Below are 23194 nucleotides of genomic sequence, written 5' to 3'. Positions count from 1 at the left end.
CTTGTCTAAAACAATAAAATGAAAATTTAATTAGATTAATGATCAAAATGGTATTTGCTGAACATTTAATTAGCAGCAGGCACTATGTAAAAAGCTTTACAATCCTCTCAGGATTAGTACTGTTATTATCCCCACATACAGATGAGAAAGGTTAAGTAATGTGTCCAGGGCCTCAAAATTAATAAACATATTAAGCATACAAGATCTGCCAGATACTGTGCAAAGAGTGACTGAGATTTATTATGAACAGACCTCATCCTTATGAGTAAATCTGACTATCAGGGTCACTTTCAGTTAGAGTTCTCAGTACTACAGATTAAAAAACGGCCCTACTCCAGATACTGATAACCCATTTAGAAATACTATTCTATTACCTGATGAAGCATTAAAGGTAAAGGTTCAAATATCTTTAATTTTAGTAATAAAGCCTAACAGTCACTATTCTGAAATCTCAGGCATATCAGTAAAAATTTAGTAACAATAAATTTGACCCCTCCAAATAAAGATTGTGACACTGAGATACAGACTATGTACCCACATCATTAAATATGAACTGCTGTTTCCAAAATACTTAGACCAAAATCCTTCATAATTCTAATTGTTAGGGAGTTAGAATTAAACTTCAGATATAGGTAGGTAAGTAGATAGATATATAGATTGATAGACAGACAGAGGTAGACAGATAGGTAGCTAGATAAATATAAACAGTTTCTGGAAAACTGTGCTAGATATTAACATTCTTCTAAGAGTTTAATGATGGAGTTATATTTTAATGAAGTCTGGTAAAGAAAATTCACTTAGACAAAAATATTTCAATAGGAAAACAAGTATAGGGCATAACTTCACTATACTCTAGCCAGAATCTCAAATAAGTAAATTTACTTACCGATAAAGTTGAGACGCAAGGCCTTTTCATTCTTCAGCCTTAGAAGAAAAGGTGCATAACGTGTTAGAAAATGTCCAAAGCAAGTTTTAAAATTCTGCCAAAACCAATAAAAAAACATTGCCCAAAGAGCCTTAATTCAAAGATCACTCTTTTATGTATAAGAAATTAGTTTTGTTAATATAGAAACATTAAACACCATGCTTATCTCTTAAATCACTAGAACAAAATGTTCTTTTAGAAACTTGTTTTTAGCTCTTCAATGACTAAAGGACACCTATAGAACAAATCAGTTTTGAAAACACAAATGAAAGCTTGATTGGATTATTAATGTTCAGGTAGGTTTTGCAATATGCAGAATACTTGTGTATAAAAAAGTAATGAACACCTTCTAGAAGACTGAGTGCTGCCACCAAGACCAAAATGTATTACTGTCATCTTTTAAACTTTCTTAAGAACTAAACAAAACAGAATGTTTACTTTTCGTAAATTTGAAAACAATTATACCACATAAAAAGAACTCATTTATTCTCAGAAAACAGCTGAGGTAATATATGACTCCTACGGTTGATATCATCAATACTAACTTTTTTGGAAGAGATCTCTGGATAGCTAGTTTTGCTACACTTTATGTTGGCCACTGGGGATACAGCAAAGAACAAAAAATACACTGCCCCAGCCCTAACGAAGCAGCCCAGAATTACCCTTCCGCTTTAAACAACTATAAAACTGGAGAAATAAAACGAAGCCATTTTTATAAAAACTTTTTAGCCACAGAATGGGAGAAAATATTCACAACACAATAACTAGCATTCAGAATATGCGAAGAGTTCTTACTACTTAATAATAGACAAACAACCCAACATCAAAAAGGGCAAAAGATTTTAACAGATTTTTCATCAAATTGAAGACATACACATGACCAATAAGCACATTAAAAGATACTTAACATCGTTAGTCATCAAGATGCACAAATTGAAACCACACTGAGATAGACTATACATCTATTAGGATGGCTAACGTTTTTTTTTAAAAACCTACACTATGACATGTTTGAGAGGACATAGAGCAAATGTAACTCTTATAAAACGGTACCATCACTTTGAATAAGGCAACTCCTTCCATACTTAAACATTACACCTACCATACGACCAGCAACTCTTAAAAACTTAATTTCTTATAAACTCAATTTCTTATATACGTAAACATGTATCTACCATATAACCCAGCAATTCTAATCCTAGGAACTGAAAGAAAAATGAAAACATATGTTCACACAAACCTTGTACATGAATGCTCATAGCAGCTTTATTCATAATAGCAGGGGCTGGCAAATTTTTTCTTAAATGGACAGATAGTAACATGTTAGGCTTTGCAGCCCATGTGGTCAGTCTCTGTCACAACTACTCACTTCTGCCATTATAGCCTGAAAGCAGCCCCAGACAATACAGAAGAAATGGGCATAGCTGCTTTTCAATAAAGCTTTTTTTAATAAAAACAGGTGGCTGGGCCCTTAGTTTATAGACCCCAACAAAAGCCAAAAAACTGTAAACAATCCAAATGACCATCAACAGGTGAATGGACAAACAAATTGCATTGCATACCCATACAATGGAATACTATTCAGTAATAAAAGAGAAAGACAACTACTACATGAAGTAACACGGATAAATTTCACAAACGTTATGCCAAGTAAAAAGCTGGCACAAAAAATTATATACAGTATGATTACATTTATATAAAACATTAGGAAAGACAAATTTCATCTATCAAAATAGACAGCAAATCAGGGGTTGCCTGAGGCTAGGGGTGGAGAGTGAGGATTGATTGGGAAGATGCACAAGGGAATCTTTTGAGAGGATGAAAATGCACTATATACCAATCATAGTGGTTACACCGATGTATCGTCAAAACCCAAAATCTGTACACTTAAAATATGTCTAGTTTATTGCATGTTATTTATACCTCAAAGTTGATTTTAAAAAATAGAGAACACTTCATAACAAGATAGAGAATGGCTCTGAGAGGAATTCATTCCTCTTAAATAAGCTCGGAAGGAAGAATCTAGTTGGAAGTCAAGTTGCAACTATTCTGAATGAACTTAAAGAGGCCTTAACTAGGTGGTGGTTATCAGTTGGGATGAAGAAAGGTAGAGAGATTTGAGATTAATTCTCAAATGTAGTTGTTTCCTAGATTCTTACTCATTATGCTTAGTTTCTCTTTGTTAATTTTCCATACAAAGTCATTTTCATTTGATATCCAGAGTTCTGTGCTACATACCTAGCAGCACAAGATATGACAGCACACAGCAACAAAATGTTGCTATGCTGAGAAATCATAAAATAAAGCTAAAATCATGACAGAGAATAGCCATTTGCTGCCTGTAAATTGTGCATCACTTGAAATGTGTTAGTCTTCAAACCATACTAGTTTCTTTTAAATTGAAAGAAGCAATATTTCACACAGTCCTAAATCAGAGCTTTCAAGTGCTGAAGAAGAAGAACGTGTCTGAACTCTTACTCTATGCTGCTGTTCACTTCTGAACTATCTTTAAGTGGATACTCCAAGCTGCCTGGCTACCTCTGTTCCTTAGAAAACTAAGTATTTTTTGATAGGGAGATACTAGCAAAAGGTGGTAGTATCTAAGACGGTCCCCACTGATTCTTGCCACTCTGATTCTTGCCACTATCAGTGTGGTTAGACCTAGTCACTGGCTTCTAACAAATAAAATAGTGCAACAGTGATGGATGTCATTCCGAAATTAGGTTACAAAGACTGTCTTCCATCTTGGTCATCCCTGTTCACTCTGTCTCAGAGCCCTTGCTCTGGGGGAACCAAGCTGCCATGTTTTCACTAACCCTATGGAGAGGCTCATGTGGCAAGGAACTGATGTCTACAGCCAACAGCCAGCCAAGACTTGAGGTCTGCCAACAGCCATATAAGTAAGCTTGGAAGCAAAACCTCTCCCTACCAAGCTCCAGGATGAATACAGCCCCAGCCAACATCTTGATGGTAGCCTTGTGAGAGACCCTGAGCCAGAAGCACCAGGGCATTGGGATTCCTGACCGAGAAACTATGTTTCAAGCTGCTAAGTTGTGGTATAATTTCTTATGCAGCAACAGATAACTAAAGCAGTATCTGATAACTTCTTTATTTATTTATTATTTACATTATTATTCATTGCGAAAAGCCACAGGCACCCAAAGTTCAAGTTAAGTCCTGTTGGTACCTTGTCTATCATCTTGCTTACAATTGTCCCAACAGTCTGAGTATCTTGCTACCAACCATCTTTTGAAAATATGCAACTTAGCATTTCTGTCCTGCTGGAAGTATTGCTCTAGCACAGGCAGATCAGCAGGGGTTCAAGGTGCTATTTCTGACTTTGCTCCAATTTAAATTAAATATGACTCATGGTCACTGATGTTGCTACTCAAAATACTGACATCTATGACAGGCATAAGCCTGTTTCATAAAATATGTTAGACACTACCAAAACTGAATATTTGTTTGCTTCTGGGGCCATAACTGTTACAACGGTGATTTCTTTAAACTAAATGAGAAAAAGGAAAAAGCTCAATCTGTTTAGAACATCAACCAAGCAGAAAAAATTAAGTGATACCTTTCAACTCTGTACTATTAAAATGGAGCGTTGGGGCAGGCCCAGTGATGTAGCAGTTAAGTTCGTGTGCTCTGCTTCAGTGGCCCGGGGTTCGCAGGTTTGGATGCCGGGCATGGACCCACGTACCGCTTATCAAGCCATGCTAAGGCAGCCGTCCCACTTATAAAAAATAGAGGAAGATGGGCAAGGATGTTAGCCCAGGGCCAATCTTCCTTAGCAAAAAGAGGAGTATTGGCAATAGACATTAGCTCAGGGCTAATCTTCCTCACCAAAAAAAAAAAAAAAAAAAAAAAAAGGAGCCTGGGCCAATAATAGAACTTCCTTAGGACAAATTATATATGAAATCAGCATGTTGTTCTGTTTTATTCTTCCATAATTCTATAATATTGATTCTCTAAATCAATGCATAAAATCCTGAATATACCGGACAACATACAAACATTCCAGGATCACTGGCACAAGTACTTAGAGTGAACTAAAGTACTGAACCATATTCTAAAGCAGTATTTCCTAAAATATTGCCTGTATACCTTACTGTACTATGCAACGTGATTTTTAAGTAGTTCATAGAGAATTAAATAATCTTTAATCAAATGGTAAGAAAGTCACTTTTTTTCCCCCATTTTCTTTGGATCCTTTCTGATTAGAACAGAAATTTGCCAGATCTTTTCACCTAGACTAAAGCAAACATGCCTCATGCTCAGACCATTCAGGGACGGCAACAGTAACTACTTGGTTTTAATAGAGATAAAATGTCTCCATTAAAAAAATTATATTTAAGGGGAAAAGATTTTAAAAGAATATTGAGTAAATAATACTAAAGGTCAGCGGTTCTCATAGTGTGGTCCTTGAACCAGCAGCAACAGCATCAACACACCCTGGAAACTTATTAGAAATGGAAAATCTTGGCCCCACCCCAGACCTTCGCAGGAGAAAACTCCAGGGGTAGAGCAACTAACTGTTTTAACATACCCTACAGGTATCTCTCATGTACACTAAAGTTTGTAAAATACTAGTACAGGCGATAACAGAAGCTACAAAAATCAAAGTAGTAGTATATCATGTCAAAAAAAATAGTAAAATTCATGCAAGTGACACAAATATTTGAAGTTTGAAAATTTCTGTTTTAAAGCAATACTGCTATCATCATCCTACTATTTATTTAAAAAATAAAAAAAGACCCTTCCTTAAAGAAAAAAAATTCGACTATACTATTATAGAACTTGACTATTCTCTTTTTGAAAACTTCCAGCCAAATCACTGTGAAACAACTAACCTTTACTAAACATAGCTTTAGGTCTTAGGGAAGGAATCAATAAATAATAATGAAAGTGATGGTTTCTATCAACTAGTATGCAAATTTACTTAGCATCACTACAATGGTAAGACTATTCTAAAATAGTCAAAATGCTGATTTTTTGTTTTGTCTTCATAACTTCACCTTAACAATTTTTTTTATTTCTTTACTACAGCGGTTCTTGGGGACTCCCACAGGCCAAAGATGGGGGGAGAATTGGCAAATTATAGATCATGGGCCGCTGATCAGAAAAGGACGCCTAACGGACAGGAAGAGGGGAAAAGAAGAGGCGTTATACACATATTTCGTAATTCTAAAAAGAAAATTCTTCTATAAATTCTTCACATCAAGAATATAGAACAACTTCCAGAATGGCAGCATAAAGACCTATGAAATCTACTCCTCCGTAAAAGCAAAGAGAACACTACGAAACCTTGTCAAAATCAACTTTTTCAGAAGCATGGAAATTAACTAAAGGCTTGCAACAATCTGAGGAACATTTACTCAAGAAAAATGGCTCAATCTCACTAAAAACAGCAAGCTTTGTTGTGTTTTAATTTGCCCTAATCCCATCTCCCTCTCCCCAGCTCTGCACTAGTCTTGAAAACCAAGGGACTAGCAACTCATGGTATTACAGAAACCATCCTCCCAGCAACCACTAGAACAGATTAGGTTTGGAATTCCCCAAAAGCTCCATCCCCAAACAACTGTCACCATTTGACCTGACAGGCAGCATACTGAAAAGCTCCATTCTCAGAGTTAGTTCATCTCTATTTGATCTGACTCAGGGCTCTCTTTGTGGGAACAGCCCTATCCCCAGGGTGTTTCTTGAAAACCATCACCTGCAACTGTTTAACATAGCGGCTGCCTGAGTGATACTACCAGTTGGGGGCTAACAAAACCAAAAAATTTAAAAAGAAAAACTGGGGAATGGAGGTGCATAGAGGGCTTTGAAAAAGTAGCTCTAACATATTCCTGGGAATCTACAATGCCACATACACAGTCGAGGCTGTGTTCATGCCAAGGAAAGACCTGAGGAGGTCCTAATCTCTCACCTCTGGCTAACCTTCATGCTCTGTGCAAACAAGAAATGAAGTCCACTCCTAGACATATCTTACTCAAACTACTGAAATACAAAGAGGATATCTTGAAAGTACCAAGAGAAAAGTGACTCAGCACACACCAAGGATCCTCAATAAGATTAAAGTTGACTTCTCATCAGAAACCTTGGAGGCCAGAAGGCTGAGGGATGACATATTCAAAATGATGACCAGAAAAAGACTGATCCAAGAAGTCTATATCCAACAAAACTGCCCTTCAAAAATGAAAGAGAAATTAAGACATTCTCAAATAAACAAAACTGAGAGAATCTGTTGCTTTCAGATCTGCCCTAAAAGAAATACTAAAAGGAGTCCTTCAGGATGGAATGAAAGCACACTAGATAGTAATAGGAGGGACTCAATCTTTGGCTCCCTTTTCTTTCCTATCTACATTCACTTGTCAGGTGATCTTATCCAGTCTCACGATTTGCAATCCCACCTAGATGCTGATGGTTCCCAAATTTGTGTCTATATCCCTAACCTATCCTCTCAACACTAGACTCAACTTATCCAACTGCCCATTCTACATCTCCTTTTACATGTCTAATAGGCATTTTAACCTATATGCCCAATATACATCTGCATGGCTCACTCACGTCTTTCAGCTCTCTGCTCAAATGTACCTTCTTCAGAGAAGTCTTCTGTAACCATCCTATGTAAAATAGAACCTCTCCCTCACTCTCCATCCCGTAATCCTTTTTAGATTTTCTTCATTGCACTCATCACGTCTTATCTAAATTTACGTATCTGTTTTAGGCAAGCTCTATTAAAAGCTGAATCCTTATTCATCATTTTACCTTCAGTGCATAGAACATACTTAACAAATATTTATTAAAGCAAGAGGAACGGAATATTGATGAAGGATAGATGTATAAATCGGCTTTACACCAATGCATAATAGAAATAATGAAAAGATACTTACTTTTCCTTTTTCTCTTGTTTGTGAGCTTCTCTCGTAATTTGAGCTGCTTTTCTACTATACGGATGGATGACTTTTTTTTCCCGTCCTACACTTTTTCCCTTTGGTGCTTTAGGCTAAAATGTAGGAAAACACACAACACACATAGTAAGATGCATAAGTGATTTCTGTCAAAAATTTTTCTTTTGAAATAAATTTTAAAAACAGTAATATATTGTTACAACCTATTCCACAGAAATACAAAGGATCATAAGAAACTACTATGAACAATTATATGCCAACAAATTGGACAACCTGTAAGAAACGGATAAATTACTAGAGACGTACAAACTACCAAGACTGAATCATGATGAAATAGAAAATCTGAGCAGACCAATTACTAGTTAGGAGATTCTATCAGTAATCAAAAACCTCCCAACAAAGAAAAGTCCAGGACCAGAAGGCTTCAATGGTGAATTCTACCAAACATTCAAAGAAGAATTAATACTAATCCTTCTCAAACTCTTCCAAAAAATATAAGAGGAGGGAACTCTTCCCAATTCATTTTATGAGGCCAGCATTATCCTGAGACAAAAACCAGACAAGGATGCTACAAGAAAAGAAAATTATAGGCCAATATCCCTGATGAACATGGATGCAAAAATCCTCAACAAAATATTAGCAAATCAAATTCAACAATACATTACAAGGATCATAGACCATGATCAAGTGGGATTTATTCCAAGGATGCAACAATGATTCAAAGCCCATAAATCAATCAATGTAATAGATCACATGAAGGATAAAAATCATATGATCACCTCAGTCTATGCAGAAAAAGCATTTGACAAAAGTCAACATCCATTTATGATAAAAACTCTCAACAAAGTGGGTATAGAGGAGAGGTACCTCAACATAATAAAAAGGCCATATATGACAAGCCCACAGCTAACATCATACTCAACAGTGAAAAGCTGAAAGCCTTTCCTCTTAGAACAGGAACAAGACAAAGAAGCCCACTCTCCCCACTTTTATTCAACGTAGTACTGGAATTCCTAGCCAGCAACTAGGCAAGAAAAAGAAATAAAAGGCAACCAAAATGGAAAGGAAGAAGTAAAACTGTCACTATTTGAAGATGACATGATATTATATACAGAAAATCCTAAAGATTCCATCAAAAAACGAATTTAGTAAAATCGCAGGTTAGAAAATGAATATACAAAAGTCTGTTGCATTTCTATGCACTACTAACGAACTATCAGAAAGAGAAATAAAAAATAAATCCCATGCAATTACATCAAAAAGAATAAAATACGTAGGAATAAATTTAACCAAGGAGATGAAAGAACTACAAGAAAATACTGAAAACTACAAGTATATTGAAAACTACAAGATATTAATGAAAGAAACCAAAGACACAAATAAACGGAAAAATATTCTGTGCTCATGGATTAGAAGAATCAATACTGTTAAAATGTTCATACTACCCAAGGCAATCTACAGATTCAATGCAATACTTATCAAAATTCCAATGGAATTTTTCACAGAAATAGAACAAATCATCCTAAAATTTGTATGGAACCGCAAAAGGTCCCAAACAGCCAAAGCAATTTTGAGAAGGAAGAACAAAGCTGTAGGCATCAAGCTCCCTGAATTCAAACCATATTACAAAACTACAGTAATTAAAACAGTATGGTATTGACATAAAAACAGACACACAGATCAATGGAACAAAATAGAGAGCCCAGAAATAAACCCATGCCTATACAGTCAATTAATTTACAACGCAGGAGCCAGGAATATACAACGGGGAAAGGACGGTCTCTTCAATAAATGGTGTTGGGAAAACTGGACAGCCACATGCAAATGAATAAAACTTGACCACTATCTTACACCATACACAAAAATTAATTCAAAAATGGATTAAAGACTTGAACATAAGATCTGAAACCATAAAACTCCTAGAAGAAAACATAGGTGGTAACCTCCCTAACACAGGTCTTGGCGATGATTTTTTGAATCTGATACCAAATGCAAAAGCAACAAAACCAAAAATAAACAAGTGGAACTACATCAAACTAAAAAGTTTCTGCACAGCAAAGGAAACCATCAACAAAATGAAAAGGCAACCAACTGAATGGAAGAAAGTATTTGCAAATTATATATCTGATAAGGGGATAATATACAAAATATACAAAGAACTCATACAACTCCATAGGAAAAAAAACAAACAATCCAATTAAAAAATGGGCAGAAGATATGAATAGAAATTTTTCCAAAGAATACAGATGGCCAACAAGTCCATGAAAAGATGCTAAACATCATTAATCATCAGGGAAATGCAAATCAAAACCACAATGAGATATCACCTCACATGTGTTAGAATGGTTATTATCAAAAAAAACAAGAAATAGGGCCAGCCCCAGTGGCCTAGTGGTTAAGTTTGCCACGTTCCGCTTCAGTGGCCCAGGTTCGGTTCCCAGGCGTGGACCTACACCACTCGTCTGTCAGTGGCCATGCTGTGGCGGCAGCTCACATACAAAAAGAGGAAGATTGGCAGCGGATGTTAGCTCAGGGTGAATCTTCCTCAGTAAAAAAAAAGAAATAACAAATGTTGGCAAAGATGTGAAGGGAACCTCTGTGCACTGTTGGTGGGAATGTAAATTGGTGCAACTGCTATGGAAAACAGTACGGAGGTTCCTCAAAAAATTAAAAATAGAACTACCATATGATCCAGCAATCCCACTTTTAGGTATTTATCCAAAGAAAACAAAAACAGTAACTCGAAAAGGTACATGCACCCCCGTGTTCACTGCAGTATTATTTACAATAGCCAAGATATGGAAACAACCTAAGTGTCCACTGATGGATGAATGGATAAAGAAACTGTGGTATGTATACACATACACACACACACAGGCAAATGGAATACTCTTCAGACACAAAAAAAGAATGTGATCTTGTCATTTGCAACAACATGGATATACCCTGAGAGCATTATGCTAAGTGAAGTAAGGCAGACAGAGAAAGATAAATACTGTATGATGTCTCTCACATGTGGAATCTCTATAAAAAAAAAAAGGGGGCCAGCCCGGTGGCGCAAGCGGTTAAGTGCACGTGCTCCGCTGCGGCGGCCCAGGGTTCACCGGTTCGGATCCCGGGCGCGCACCAACGCACTGCTTGGCAAGCCATGCTGTGGCAGCATCCCATATAAAGTGGAGGAAGATGGGCACGGATGTTAGCAAGGGCCAGTCTTCCTCAGCAAAAAAAAAAAAAAATTTAGGATTGGCAGATGTTAGCACAGGGCTGGTCTTCCTCACAAAAAAAAAAAAAAGCTCATAAATACAGGAAACAGATTGGTGGTTGGTGGTGGTTGACAGAGGCGGGGGGTGGAGGGTAGGAGAAATGGGTGAAAGGAGTCAAAAAGCAAAAAGAAGCAAAAACCATAGATTCAAGTTGTCTTTCTAATAATATCTTCCTCTGGCACTTATATTCCAAAATCCTGTCTTACATGGGAAAGAATAAATACAAAGTTCCAGGTATGGCTCACAGCCCCAACCAATATCATCTTCCTAACCTAAATGATGTTTGTCTTTTACTTCCTATACCCTTCACTCTCCACCAACGAAAAAAGTTTTGACTTTTGAAATCAGCAGAGCATAGCACGGAGTCAGAGAGAACTGAGTTGTAATCCTTTCTTGAACATTTAGTAGCTCTGGGATCAACAGCAAGTTACTAACTACTCTGAGGCCCAGTTTTCCTCCCCACTGGATATAGCCATTGGCATCTCAGCCTCTGGATACTGGGTGCTGCTGAGGACCCTAATATCTGTGCTGCCAATCTCATGGGATTGTTGTGGGGATCTAGGGAGATAAAAGATACCAAGATTCTTTGTAACATTAAATCATCATATGCATAGATACCACAGGGCCTTGCTTATTTGCAAATGGCTTATGCATTTATGTCTGCCTTTCTGCTCTGTCTCCCAACTGATCCCAGATGGGAAATATGGCCGGAGTGGGTAAGTGGCAGGCCCTCTTGACTGCCTACTCAACAACCACTCACCCTCTCCTCCTTCCCAACACAACTCCAACTTTATTCACTCTCCCATTAGCCAAGTGCTTGAAGTGGGGCTGTACCCCTCTCAGCCCCAAGGGAGTGGAGAGTCTTCACTGGTCAAAACCAATCATAGTAATGTCATTGCCCTTGTCAGTGACTGGCTGTTGCACGGACATGTGATGCAATTCTAACCAATGGACATAATGGGAAGTCTGCTGAGGGCTCTGAGAAACGCATTCCCGCTCTTATAAAGTCAATGCCTTTGATAATGTTGATGTTTTGATGCTTGAAGCTGTCCCAGCCATCTCTGAGCTTGAAGGGAAAAATATAAAGACAAAAGTTAACCACTGAGACTTTGATCCTCGTAATTAACTCTAGAGCTGCCCTGCCTAGAGATGTCTTGATATGTAGGATAATTCTGGTGATCATATATCCTTGTCTTAGTCAGCTTGGACTAATATAATAAATTGCCATAGACTGAGTGGCTTAAACAATAAAAATTAAATAATAAAAATTCATTTCTCACAGTTCTGGAGACTAGAAGTCTGAGATCAGAGTGGTTGGGTTCTGGTGAGAGTCCTCTTACAGACTCCAGAGGCCAGACCTCTCCTTGTATCCTCACATGGTGGAAAGAGAGAGCTAGCTAGCTCTCTGGCCTTTTCTTCTAAGGGCACTATTCCTACTCATGAGGTCTCCACCCTCATGACCTAATTACCTGCCAAAAGCCCTACCCCCAAATACCATCATGTTGGTGACTGGATTTCAACATATGGATTTTAGGGAGACACATACATTCAGTCCAAAAGATACAAACAAAACTAGACATTTCAGTAATTTTTTTTATTCCTACATAATTCTATATCTTATCCCACCTATCCACAAAGCCCCCAGAGATCCAGGCTCCTTCCATCTTGTTATCTACTATCCTTAGGCTATAACCTCCTATATATTCATATAGTCCCCAAGATGGCTTAATACCAGTAAACTCTAGCCAGCTAAAGCAGAAAAGAAAATCAAAAAGCTTACCCTTTTCCTTTAAGAACAAGATCTGGGAATTTGCAGTCTTCTGCTTGCATCCCATTGACCAAAATGAAATCAGAGAGTTATATAAGGGAGAGTAAGTAAATACAATCTTTATTCTCAAAAAAAATACATTACTATAGAATAAAAAGAATCTATTAGGGAACAGCTGGCAGTTTCTAACATATCTAATACCGAAAAAGGTCAAGTGTTTCTAGAATCTTCTCTTCAAAACTATTGTCATTGCCTTAATTCAGCCTCATTATCTTTCATAAGTATGGCCTTATGCTCTTACTGCTAGTCCTTTTTTCATGGCCTTTTTTCATGGAAGTCAAAGAGCTTATTTTTCTACAACACTATCTAGTAAAGTCCCTCTCCCCTGCTATAAGAGTTCTACTGGCTCACAGTTAGGTCCTAAATCCTTAACATGGAAAACAATCTACCTCCAACCTACTTCTCCAGCATTATTTCTTATTCTTCAAAACATCCTTCATTCCACTCTTACCGAAATTCTCACCATTTCCAGAACACACTTTGCCGTTTCATAACTTCTTGGGACTATACTTGTTGTCACCTCTGCCTGCAAAATCCTTTTCCTTACTTGTCCTCAAGTAAGGACCTCAAAGACATAGCTCAAGACACAGCTCAAAGTCACTTCCTTTGTAAAACTCCACAGGCAGAATTAATTAAAATGACCACCAATTCCTCATTCACACATGTATTCATTCCTTCAACAAACATTTACTGCTCACTTCTTGATAAACCTGACCAGAAAAGATAGCTCCAAGTCTGAAACCCAGAATGGCACTGGAAGTTGGTTACAGATATAAAGGAATAAAGAGTGAAACCATCATAAAACAGTATGTACATTCTTTTGTGTTTCTCTCTGCACATGGGGAGGCAAGGGGAAGAAAGGAAGGTGTGTTTGCTAGGTAAACTTAGCAAATATAAATCAAGTAAAAACTTTCAGAACTCGTGGTAGGCTGCCTCTCAGATGGCCCCCAATGAGCCCCACCTCCTGATGTTCATGGCCATGTATAATCCTCTCCCCTTGAGTGTGGACCTAGTGACTCACTTTTAATGAACAGCATTTGGCAAAAGCGATGAGTTATCAATCCTGAGATTAGGTTTTGAAAGGACTCTGGCTTCCAACTTGCCTACTCTCTCTTTTGCTGTCTTACTTGGCTTGCTCCGATGGAAACTAGTAGTCACATGTAGTGAACTACTCTAAGGAGAGGCCTATGTGACAAATAACTGAGGGAAGCCTCCAGCCAACAGCTACTCAAGAACTGAGGTCCTCAATCCAACAGTCCACGAGGAGCTGAATCCTACCAAGAACCATGAGAGTGACCTGGGAAGTAGATCCTCTCCAGTCGTGCCTTGAGATGAAACCACAACCTCAGGTTATACCTTGATTACAACCTGGTGAGAGAAAAACCTTGAGGCAGAGGATTCTGGTAAGCCATGCCTGATCCCTGACCCCCAGAAACTGTGAGATAATAAACGCTGTTGTTTTAAGCCACTAAATTTTGGGATAGCTTGTTATACAAAAAGAGATAACTAATGCAAGACCAAAAAACAAAGCAAAGGTGTGCTCTTTGAAAACATATCTTTATTCCATATATCCTAACAAATAAAATGCTTTCTAAAATGAAAGGTCACAAAAATTTCAAAAAAAGATGCTCTCTGAAGCTGCTAAAACTTAACAACTAAAGTTACAGAGCTGTGTAACACTGTAACATATCAGCAATATGTCCAAGTCTATAAAAAATTTCCTTTAAAGATTTAAAAACTTTCTTCAGAACAAAGAAATAGTTTGATACCTTTGGAGTAAGAAAATGTCCTCACAGCTTTAGAAGATCTCACTTAAAGAAACTCCAAAACTCAGCACAAAGAAGGTACAAAGAAACTGAACTCATATTCTGACTCAAATGTAGTTTGTGATTCCTTATAATAATTTATTCATGAAAAAGTTGCCTCAAGGCAGGATATGAATATATAATAAGGCACAGAAATATGTACAATAACTTATTAAATTTAAAAACATTTTCATATTTTTCAATATATTACAATAAAAAATGCTTCAACAGGGGAAAACTAAAGTAAAATGTTACCAATAAAATGTTAATCTATTAAGCAATCTATTCAAGCTAAATATCTCTTAACTAAAAAGCAATTAATCTCTATCAGTCAGGGGTTCTCCAAATTTATTTTGTAGAGCATCTGATGTTTACAGGATGGTACAGAATATAAACATATAACAAAACTGGGGAAGAGGGTCTAAAGTGTATTTTCTATGTAAGATTATTATTTATGTTTTAAAAAGCACCAAATTTAACTCTCAAAGATATAGCAAAAATAGCATCTTTTTTTTTTTTTTTTTTTTTTTTTTTTTTTTAAAGATTTTATTTATTCATTTTTTTCCCCCCAAAGCCCCAGCAGATAGTTGCATGTCATAGGTTCACATCCCTCTAGTTGCTGTACGTGGGACTCGGCCTCGGGTTGGACGGAGAAGTGGTGGCTCGGGGCGCGCCCGGGATCCGAACCCGGGCCGCCAGCATCAGAGCGCACGCACTTAACCACCAAGCCACGGAGCCGGCCCTAGCATCTTTTTTCATAGGTATAACTAATAGATTGTTTTGAATAACTATGCCTACTTTGAAAAGTTTCTGGCACCACAGGAATATTCCAGTCAGAAAACAAGTATTACAAGTATCTCTTTTCTACAATCTTTAGTGATTACTTCAGAAAATTCATTCTAAACTATTCTTTGGATTCATAATTCAGAGTTAACAGAAGTAAACACATAAATTGCTTATTCAAACAACATAGCAACAGAGAGAGGTATTTCAGGGGCAATATGCTTCAAATATTCCTTTTAAAATAATAAATAACAAAAAAACTTTTCCTAAAAGACCATCAAAGTCATCATAGAACTAGGCTCAACTAGAGACAGCAATGCTATTTTGACTACCCAGTGTAACTAGAAACCTAGAAGAATGATCATTCTTCCAAAAACATGAAGGTATATGAATACTTAAGAAAAATAAGTGTAAGACTAAAGCCATGCCTATAACAGAGAAAGCTTACAGTATAATATCTTAAATACCAAAATAAATTATAGAATATAATGTACTAAATCACTTAACATCAATAACATGATGGAAACGGCATGGACTAATTAAGAGAATCTTAATTCACCCCAGTACATTTTCCTTGCAAATATGATGCCATGACAAATGTCAATGACAACTAGTTAGGGCTTCCAGTAGGAACTTAATGACTCTCCACATAAGCCTTTCTAAAAAGCCCAATTTTCAAGGACCATTTCAAGTTCAAGTTCACCTCTCCCTTGAAGCTATCCACAAATAACTATTGCAGATGTTACTAACCTTTCTCTCTTAGCAGCATTTACCACTTAGCACCTAATAATATACTGCAAAGACCAGTTATTTAACTGTATACTTGTGTTTTATCTCCTCAATACCGGCTCCTTGAAGATTGCAAACATGTCCTGAGGTTGAAAATAATAGTTTGAAAGAAGTAAAAGTAGGATGTTGCCCTGAGTGAACATTTACTGAGCACCCGCTGTATATTGGACATTGAGCTACTATGAATTAAAAATATTAAAAATGTTCTCTAGGGGCCAGCCCCGTGGCACAAGCGGTTAAGTGCGCACGCTCAACTGCGGCGGCCCAGGGTTCACTGGTTCAGTTCCCGGGCGCGCACCGACACACCGCCTGTCAGGCCATGCTGTGGCGGCGTCCCATATAAAGTGGAGGAAGATGGGCACGGATGTTAGCCCAGGGCCAGTCTTCCTCGGCAAAAAAAGAGGAAGATTGGCAGATGCTAGCACGGGGCTGATCTCCTCACAAAAAAAAAAAAATGTTCTTTAAAACAGTATGAAATACTGCATATAAAAATTTTTAAAATAGCCCATAAACAACGCTCTTCTTAACATTAAGAAAATATCTTAATAATTCTCTAATGCAGACTTTAATTTTATCGTTCAGGCAAAAATCTAACATCAAGTTCAACTTCTTTTTTATATTATTTCCGACTCCGCCACCAATATCAAGTCAAAATTAACCTTTTCTCCCAGTCTCTGCTACCACTCTTTACACCTCTACCTTATACTAGTGTTCATTAATTTAAAAAAAAAAAAAAAAAAGAAACATTTACTGAGCACATACTACCATGTACTAAGACAGGCACTGAGGCTCCAGGATCAAAAACAGACATGGACTTGCCCTCATGGAGCTTACAATCTAGCTATCTCATGAATAACTATATAATTTAATAAGTGCTGGCCAGAAAACGGACAGAAAACACAGGGTCCTGAGCGCATATAATAAATGGACCTAACTTTGGGAAATCAGGAAAGGCCTCCTGGAGGAAGTGACTTGAGACTCATTTGTTTTTTTTTTTCTGAGGAAGATTCGCCCTGTGCTAACATCTGTTGCCAATCCTCCTCTTTTTTTTCTAGAGGAAGACTGGCCCTGAGCTAACATCTGCGCCAGTCTTCCTCTACTTTGTGTATGTGAGACACTGCCACAGCATGGCTGGTGCATGATATAGGTCCACACCCAGGATCTGAACCCGTGAACCCTGGTCGCTGCAGTAGAAGGTGCAGAACTTTAACCACTCGGCCACAGGGCCAGCCCCAGAGACCTATTTGTTTTTTAGGAAGACAACCTGAGCTGCTGTATGAAGAACAGTTTGGAAGGAGTTAGAGTCAGAAGGAGCAAGACTACTGGAAAGTACTGAAGTCATTAAGAGATGACAGTGGAGTGGACTAAGGGTGGTGACAGTGAAGATGGAGAGAAATGGCAAAATTTGAAATTGATTTCGAAGAGAGAATGATACGACTGGAATATGCAGAGTGAGGGAAAGGGAGGAATCAAGTGTGACCATCAGGTTTGCCACACAAGCAACCACAAGTTCAGAAGCATCATTTAGTAAGACGGGAATGGCATGGAGACAGGAGCATCAAGAATTCACTTTTAGGGGGCTGGCCCCATAGCCTAGTGGTTAAGTTTGGCATCCTCCACTTCAACAGCCTGGGTTCACGGGTTCGGTTCCCAGCTGTGGACCTGCACCATTCAGCAAGACATGCTGTGGCGGTGACCCACATACAAAATAGAGGAAGATTGGCACAGATGTTAGCTCAGGAGGAATCTTACTCGGCAAAAGAAAAAATTCACTTTTAGATACTAGTTTAAGATGCCCGGTGACAGTTAAGTAGAGATGTGAAATACATAAATAAATATGAGTCTGGCACTTAGAAAAAAGGTCTGGGCTGAAGATCCAAATTTGGAATGACTTAGTGTTACAGGTTGTACTTTAAAGCCAGCAGAGATGATAAGAATCCATTCGGTAAAAGAGTAAGAAAAGAAACGGGCCTAGGGCTAAGCTCAGATGAAGTACAGACATTTAACGAGCACCTACAACGTAATGGGCACTGTTATAAAATCAATGAGAAAAAGATCAGCAACCTAAAATAAAAATGGGAAAAAGAATACAAGCAAGTCACAGAAAGAGTTAATACAAATGTTTTCAAAGTTTTGAAAAAATGTGTGGTCTACCTTAAAAGAAATGTAAATTAAAACTTCAATAAAATAGAACTTTTAACATAAAACTGAAAAAGACTTAAAAAAATTAACACTGCATTAGTGAGGGTGTGAGTGAGTTAGCAGTCTCATACATAAGTGGAGTGTAAACCGGTACAATCTTCTGGAGGGCAATTTGATAGTTCTTATCAAGACAAAAATTACACGTCTTTTGACCAAGGAATGCTACTTCTATTAATTTAGTCTACAGACATATTTACACATGTACAAAAAATATAAGAATAATCAATGCAGTAGTGCTGGTAGTAGTAGAAAAATGGAAACAGCTTATGTGTCCAAACACCTGGTTAAATAAATTACAGTAAAAGCAAACAATGGGGTATCAACTGTAAAAAGCAAGAGGTAGATCTATATGTACTTACATAGATTGATCTCTAAGATCAGGTACGACAAAGAAAGCAAGGGGCTGGAGTGTGTTTAGTATACTATTTATATAAAAAAGGAGGTTAGAAGATACATACATATGCTGGTACATGCATATAAAATATCTGAACAGGTATCTAAGAAACTGATAGCAGTGGTTGTTTCTGAGGTGAACCGGGGCATCAGGTAACAGAATTGGAGGAACATTTACTTTTCGTGGTAGGCAGAATGATGCCCTCCCTCCCAAAGATGTCCGTGCCCTAATTCCCTCAGACCTGTGAATATATCCCTATGCACAGCAAAAGGGACTTTGCAGATGGGATCAAAGATCTTGAGATGGGGAGATCATCTTGGATTATCCACATGGGCCCAATATAACCACAAGGGTCTTTATAAGAGGGAGGCAAGAGGATCACTGGCCTTCTCTAGAGGAAGATTTGAGGACGCTACACTGCTGGCTTTGAAGATGGAGGAAGGGGCCAAGAGCCAAGGAAGGTAGGCAACCTCTATAAACTGGAAAAAGCAAGGAAAGGATGTTTCACTAGAGCCTCTCGAAGGAAGTCAGCCCTGCCAACACCTTGATTTAAACTCAGTAAGACTCATATTTGGAATTCTGATCTCCAGAAATCTAAGAGATTACATCTGTATTGTTTTAAGCCATCATCTTGTATTAAGTTTTCACAGCAGTAATAGGAAATTAACACACCTTTCATGGACAACTATTTTTTACTGTTTTTTTTTAAACCATATACATGTAATATTATTCCAAAAAAGGTTGGTACACTAGGTAGATTTTCATTAACGTTTTCTTTAGTTTTACTAACTTTCAGGAGCAAGTTTTTAGCAGCAGGTAATCATTTTAATATTTACTAAGCTTAGAGACATAAAAACAAGACACATAGACCAACAGAACAGAATTTAGAGTCCAGAAATAAACCCATGCATATATGGCCAACTAATATTTGACAAGGGAACCAAGAATGCTCAGTGGAGAAAAGACAGTCTCTTCAATAAATGGTGCTGGGAAAACTGGACATGCAAAAGAATCAGACTGGACCCCTATCTTACACCACTTGCAAAAATTCACTCAAAATGGATTAAAGATTTAAATATAAGGCCTAAAACCATAAAACTCTTGGGAGAAAACACAGGAAAAAAGCTCTTTGACATTGACTTTGGCAATGATTTTTTGACTCTAACACCAAAAGCAAAAGCAAAAATATATAAGTGGGACTACATCAAACTAAAAACCTTCTGCACAGCAAAAGAAACAGTAAACAAAATGAAAAGGCAACCCTCAGTATGAGAAAAAATATCTGCAAACCATATATCTGGTAAGGAGTTAATATCCAAAATATATAAGGAATTCATACAACTCAGCAGGAATAATAACAATCCAATTAAAAAATAGAGGACCTGAACAGACATTTTTCCAAAGAAGATATACAAATTGCCAACAAGTACATGAAAAGAGGCTCAACATCACTAACAGGGAAATGCCAATCAAAATCACAAGGAAATATCACCTCACACCTGTTAGAATGGTTATTATCAAAAAGACAAGAGATAAATGCTGGAGAGGATGTAGAGAAAAGGGAAACCTTGTGGAACCCTTGTGAACTACTGGTGGGGATGTAAATTGGTACAGCCACTACTGAAAACAATATAGAAGTTCCTCAAAAAATTAAAAGTAGAATTACCATATGATCCAGCAATTCCACTTCAGCAGAAATACCTGAAAGAAATGAAATCACTATCTTGAAGAGTTATTCACACCCTCATGTTCACTGCAGCATTATTTACAATAGCCAAGACATATGTAAACACTCTAAGTGTCCACTGACAGATGAATAGTAAAGAAAATGTGGTGTGTACATACACACACACACACACACACACACACACACAATAGAATATTATTCAGAAACAACAAATAGCTTTGGAATCAAACATAATGGTAACTATACAAAAAAGCAAGAGAATTATAAATACAGAATTTAGATACTCTCTACCTCTGAGGTGCTCCTGAAGATTACAGGTTCAAGGAGGGGAGCACAGTGGCTTTCAAAAGCTATGTTATGTTGTATTCCTTCAACCAGATAATGGATAAACGAGAGTTCCTTATACTGCTCATCTTTCTATTTAAGTGTGTTATATACACACTCTGGAGCATCTACTCAATTTTTAAGAAATCACAACAAAACTGTTTCAGCGCCGAGGCGGGAACGGGGGCGTGGAGGCAGCATGTGGGGCCGGAGTGAGTCAGAGAGGGGCGGTGAACACACGCCGAGAAGAGGCGACTGAGTCCACGCAGTGTACACCGGCAGGAGGGGGCAGAGGTGTGCGGAAGCAGCGTTGTCACTAGTTTTGCCGCCCCCCCGCGCCCCCCCCAACACTGAGGAGTAGCGAGAAAATGTAAAGTTGTGGACTTTCCCCCGAGGGCGCAGTGGCCGGGAAGAAGTCAGGCACAAGGCGAGAAGCGGCAGGGTGCCCTGTGCGCACTCAGAACTCAGAAGCTCAACTTGAAGGTCGGGAAGCGGGGCCGGGACCCGCCTCCGGGCGGCCTCGCCCCTCGCCCTGCAGCCCCGCACCCCGGTGTGCCGCCCAGTACAACCACTTCGCGTCCTCCCCCTCCCAGCTTCCCAGGACCGGCCCCTCCCCCCTCCCTGCGGGACAAGAGCCTTCCAACGAAGCAAACGAGTTCAAGGGAGCGGGAGGGGGGCTCACCATGGCGACGTCCTCGCGGCCCCGGGGAACCTCCGAGCTCCGGCAACCTCAACACCAGCCGCGGCAGCAACTCAGCGGGCGGCTCCAGCCCAAACACACGTGGGGCCGGAGACGCTGGGGCGGACCAACCGGAAAGGGAGGGGCGAGTACGGTTCTCTGAAACGTCCCCGGGAACCGAGACCGGCTCTTTTTCGCCCGTGTGGGACTTTTCAGCCCCATGTCAGCGGGCAGCCTCCCTGCGTGCTCCCGAGGCGCGGGGAGAGGAGGGTGAGCTTGGCCCCGCGCCGAGTGCTCGGCCGGCGACGCTGGGGCTCCGGGCCAGTGGCGTCCGAAGCCTGGACTCGGATTTTGGGCATCTGCCCAGGGCACAGCTCCAGAGCTGAACAAGGCTCTCCTTTTGGGGTTCCTGCCTCGCAGAGGCTGGCGCTTCCCAGGAGGGCTGCTCGGAGGAGGCCCGCGTCCTGATGAGGCGAATGGCCCTGCCATCTGCTCCTCCCTGTACCAGATTGCTTGAGCAAGGCTTTCCCTGCAGAGTCTTAGTTTCTTCATCCGTAAAGGCCACTCCCACGTGTTCAAGGTCCCTTACAACTCAGTTTTTCTGTGTTCTTCTCACAATGTGTAAGAGTTTCTGTTTCATGTATGCTAGTTAGAATTCCATAGACAGTATATTCATTCAACAAATATTTATAGGTTGCCTGCTGTGTGCCAGGCATTGGGGATATTCTGACAATATACCTGCCCTCACCCAGCTCATAATCCTGTTCCCCAAGAAAAAAATAACTATAACGTAAACAGTAGATATTTATTTGGGCAATTAGAATTGCAATTCCAGAGACACAGATTTAGGCAGAAACCCAAATTGTACTCTGAGGAAGAAGAGGAGACAGGGATTTATAAAGGCAAAAAGGAAATTTACACAGGCTCTTTTGCAAAATTTCTGATTGGTGCTGGCAACAACTGTTACTTCTTGGGTATAAGTGATTGGTTGCTAAGGCCATCTCTAAGGCAGTTAAGTTCTTATCTGCTGGAGTAAGCATATTTCTTGAAAGAAGGTCGAGATGACAACAGTGAAGCACGGTTCAAAAGTTACGTTCCTTCTGGGTAGAGATGTAGTGTGCCTACACAAGCCCCATTTCCTTAATGGCCTCCCAGCTCCATTTTAGAAGCCTTGACATATGTTATGCCATTTTGTTATGCTGTCTAAAATCCAGTAGGACATGTTAAAAAAGTAAATATTATTTCAAATAGGATAAGTACTCTGAAGAAAATAAAGCTGGTGGGGTTGGCAGGAAATCTGTTTCACACACAGCAGTTTCTGAGACCTTCTTTTGGAAGTGATAGTTGAGCAGAGACCTATGTTAAAGAAAAAAATTATTCAAGACACTTGTTAAAGAATGGTAAGGCAGACTTTTTTCAGGAGGGGCCGTTGCCCTGGGTATAGGGATCACTGCCATGGAGTCTTGCAGTTGAGGAGAGAGATAGGGCTCAACTCCAAATGCAGCATGGGCAAGTGGGAATTTATAGCCAAGGAGCAAGGTTGGGGTTAGTGGATGGAAAATTACCGAGAGGAAACATCAGGGGTAAAAGGACATTCTGAC

The 23194-nt window shown here is 38.9% G+C and overlaps 1 protein-coding gene across 2 annotated transcripts in view; it reads right to left on the bottom strand.

Moving 5' to 3' along the window:
• The window catches only part of TMA16 (translation machinery associated 16 homolog), a 30630-nt gene extending 8917 nt beyond the window's left edge, over positions 1–21713 (bottom strand). Inside the window, exons 1-4 of one of the 2 annotated variants that reach the window (XM_058550302.1) lie at positions 21597–21713; positions 20570–20604; positions 7822–7934; positions 887–924 (exon numbers count right to left, since the gene is read on the bottom strand). In XM_058550302.1, coding sequence (XP_058406285.1) covers positions 887–924; positions 7822–7934; positions 20570–20572 — 154 coding nt within the window. In that variant the 5' untranslated portion in view covers positions 20573–20604; positions 21597–21713. The remainder of the gene's footprint in view (positions 1–886; positions 925–7821; positions 7935–20569; positions 20605–21596) is intronic. The other variant, XM_058550301.1, reaches the window with a different exon arrangement.
• Positions 21714–23194: the final 1481 nt, after the last annotated feature.

The sequence above is a fragment of the Diceros bicornis genome, chromosome 11, assembly GCF_020826845.1.
Source record: "Diceros bicornis minor isolate mBicDic1 chromosome 11, mDicBic1.mat.cur, whole genome shotgun sequence".
In the NCBI taxonomy this organism is placed as follows: Eukaryota; Metazoa; Chordata; class Mammalia; order Perissodactyla; family Rhinocerotidae; genus Diceros; species Diceros bicornis.
Note: the sequence above shows the minus strand (reverse complement) of the source record. Positions and strands in the feature narration are given on the sequence as shown.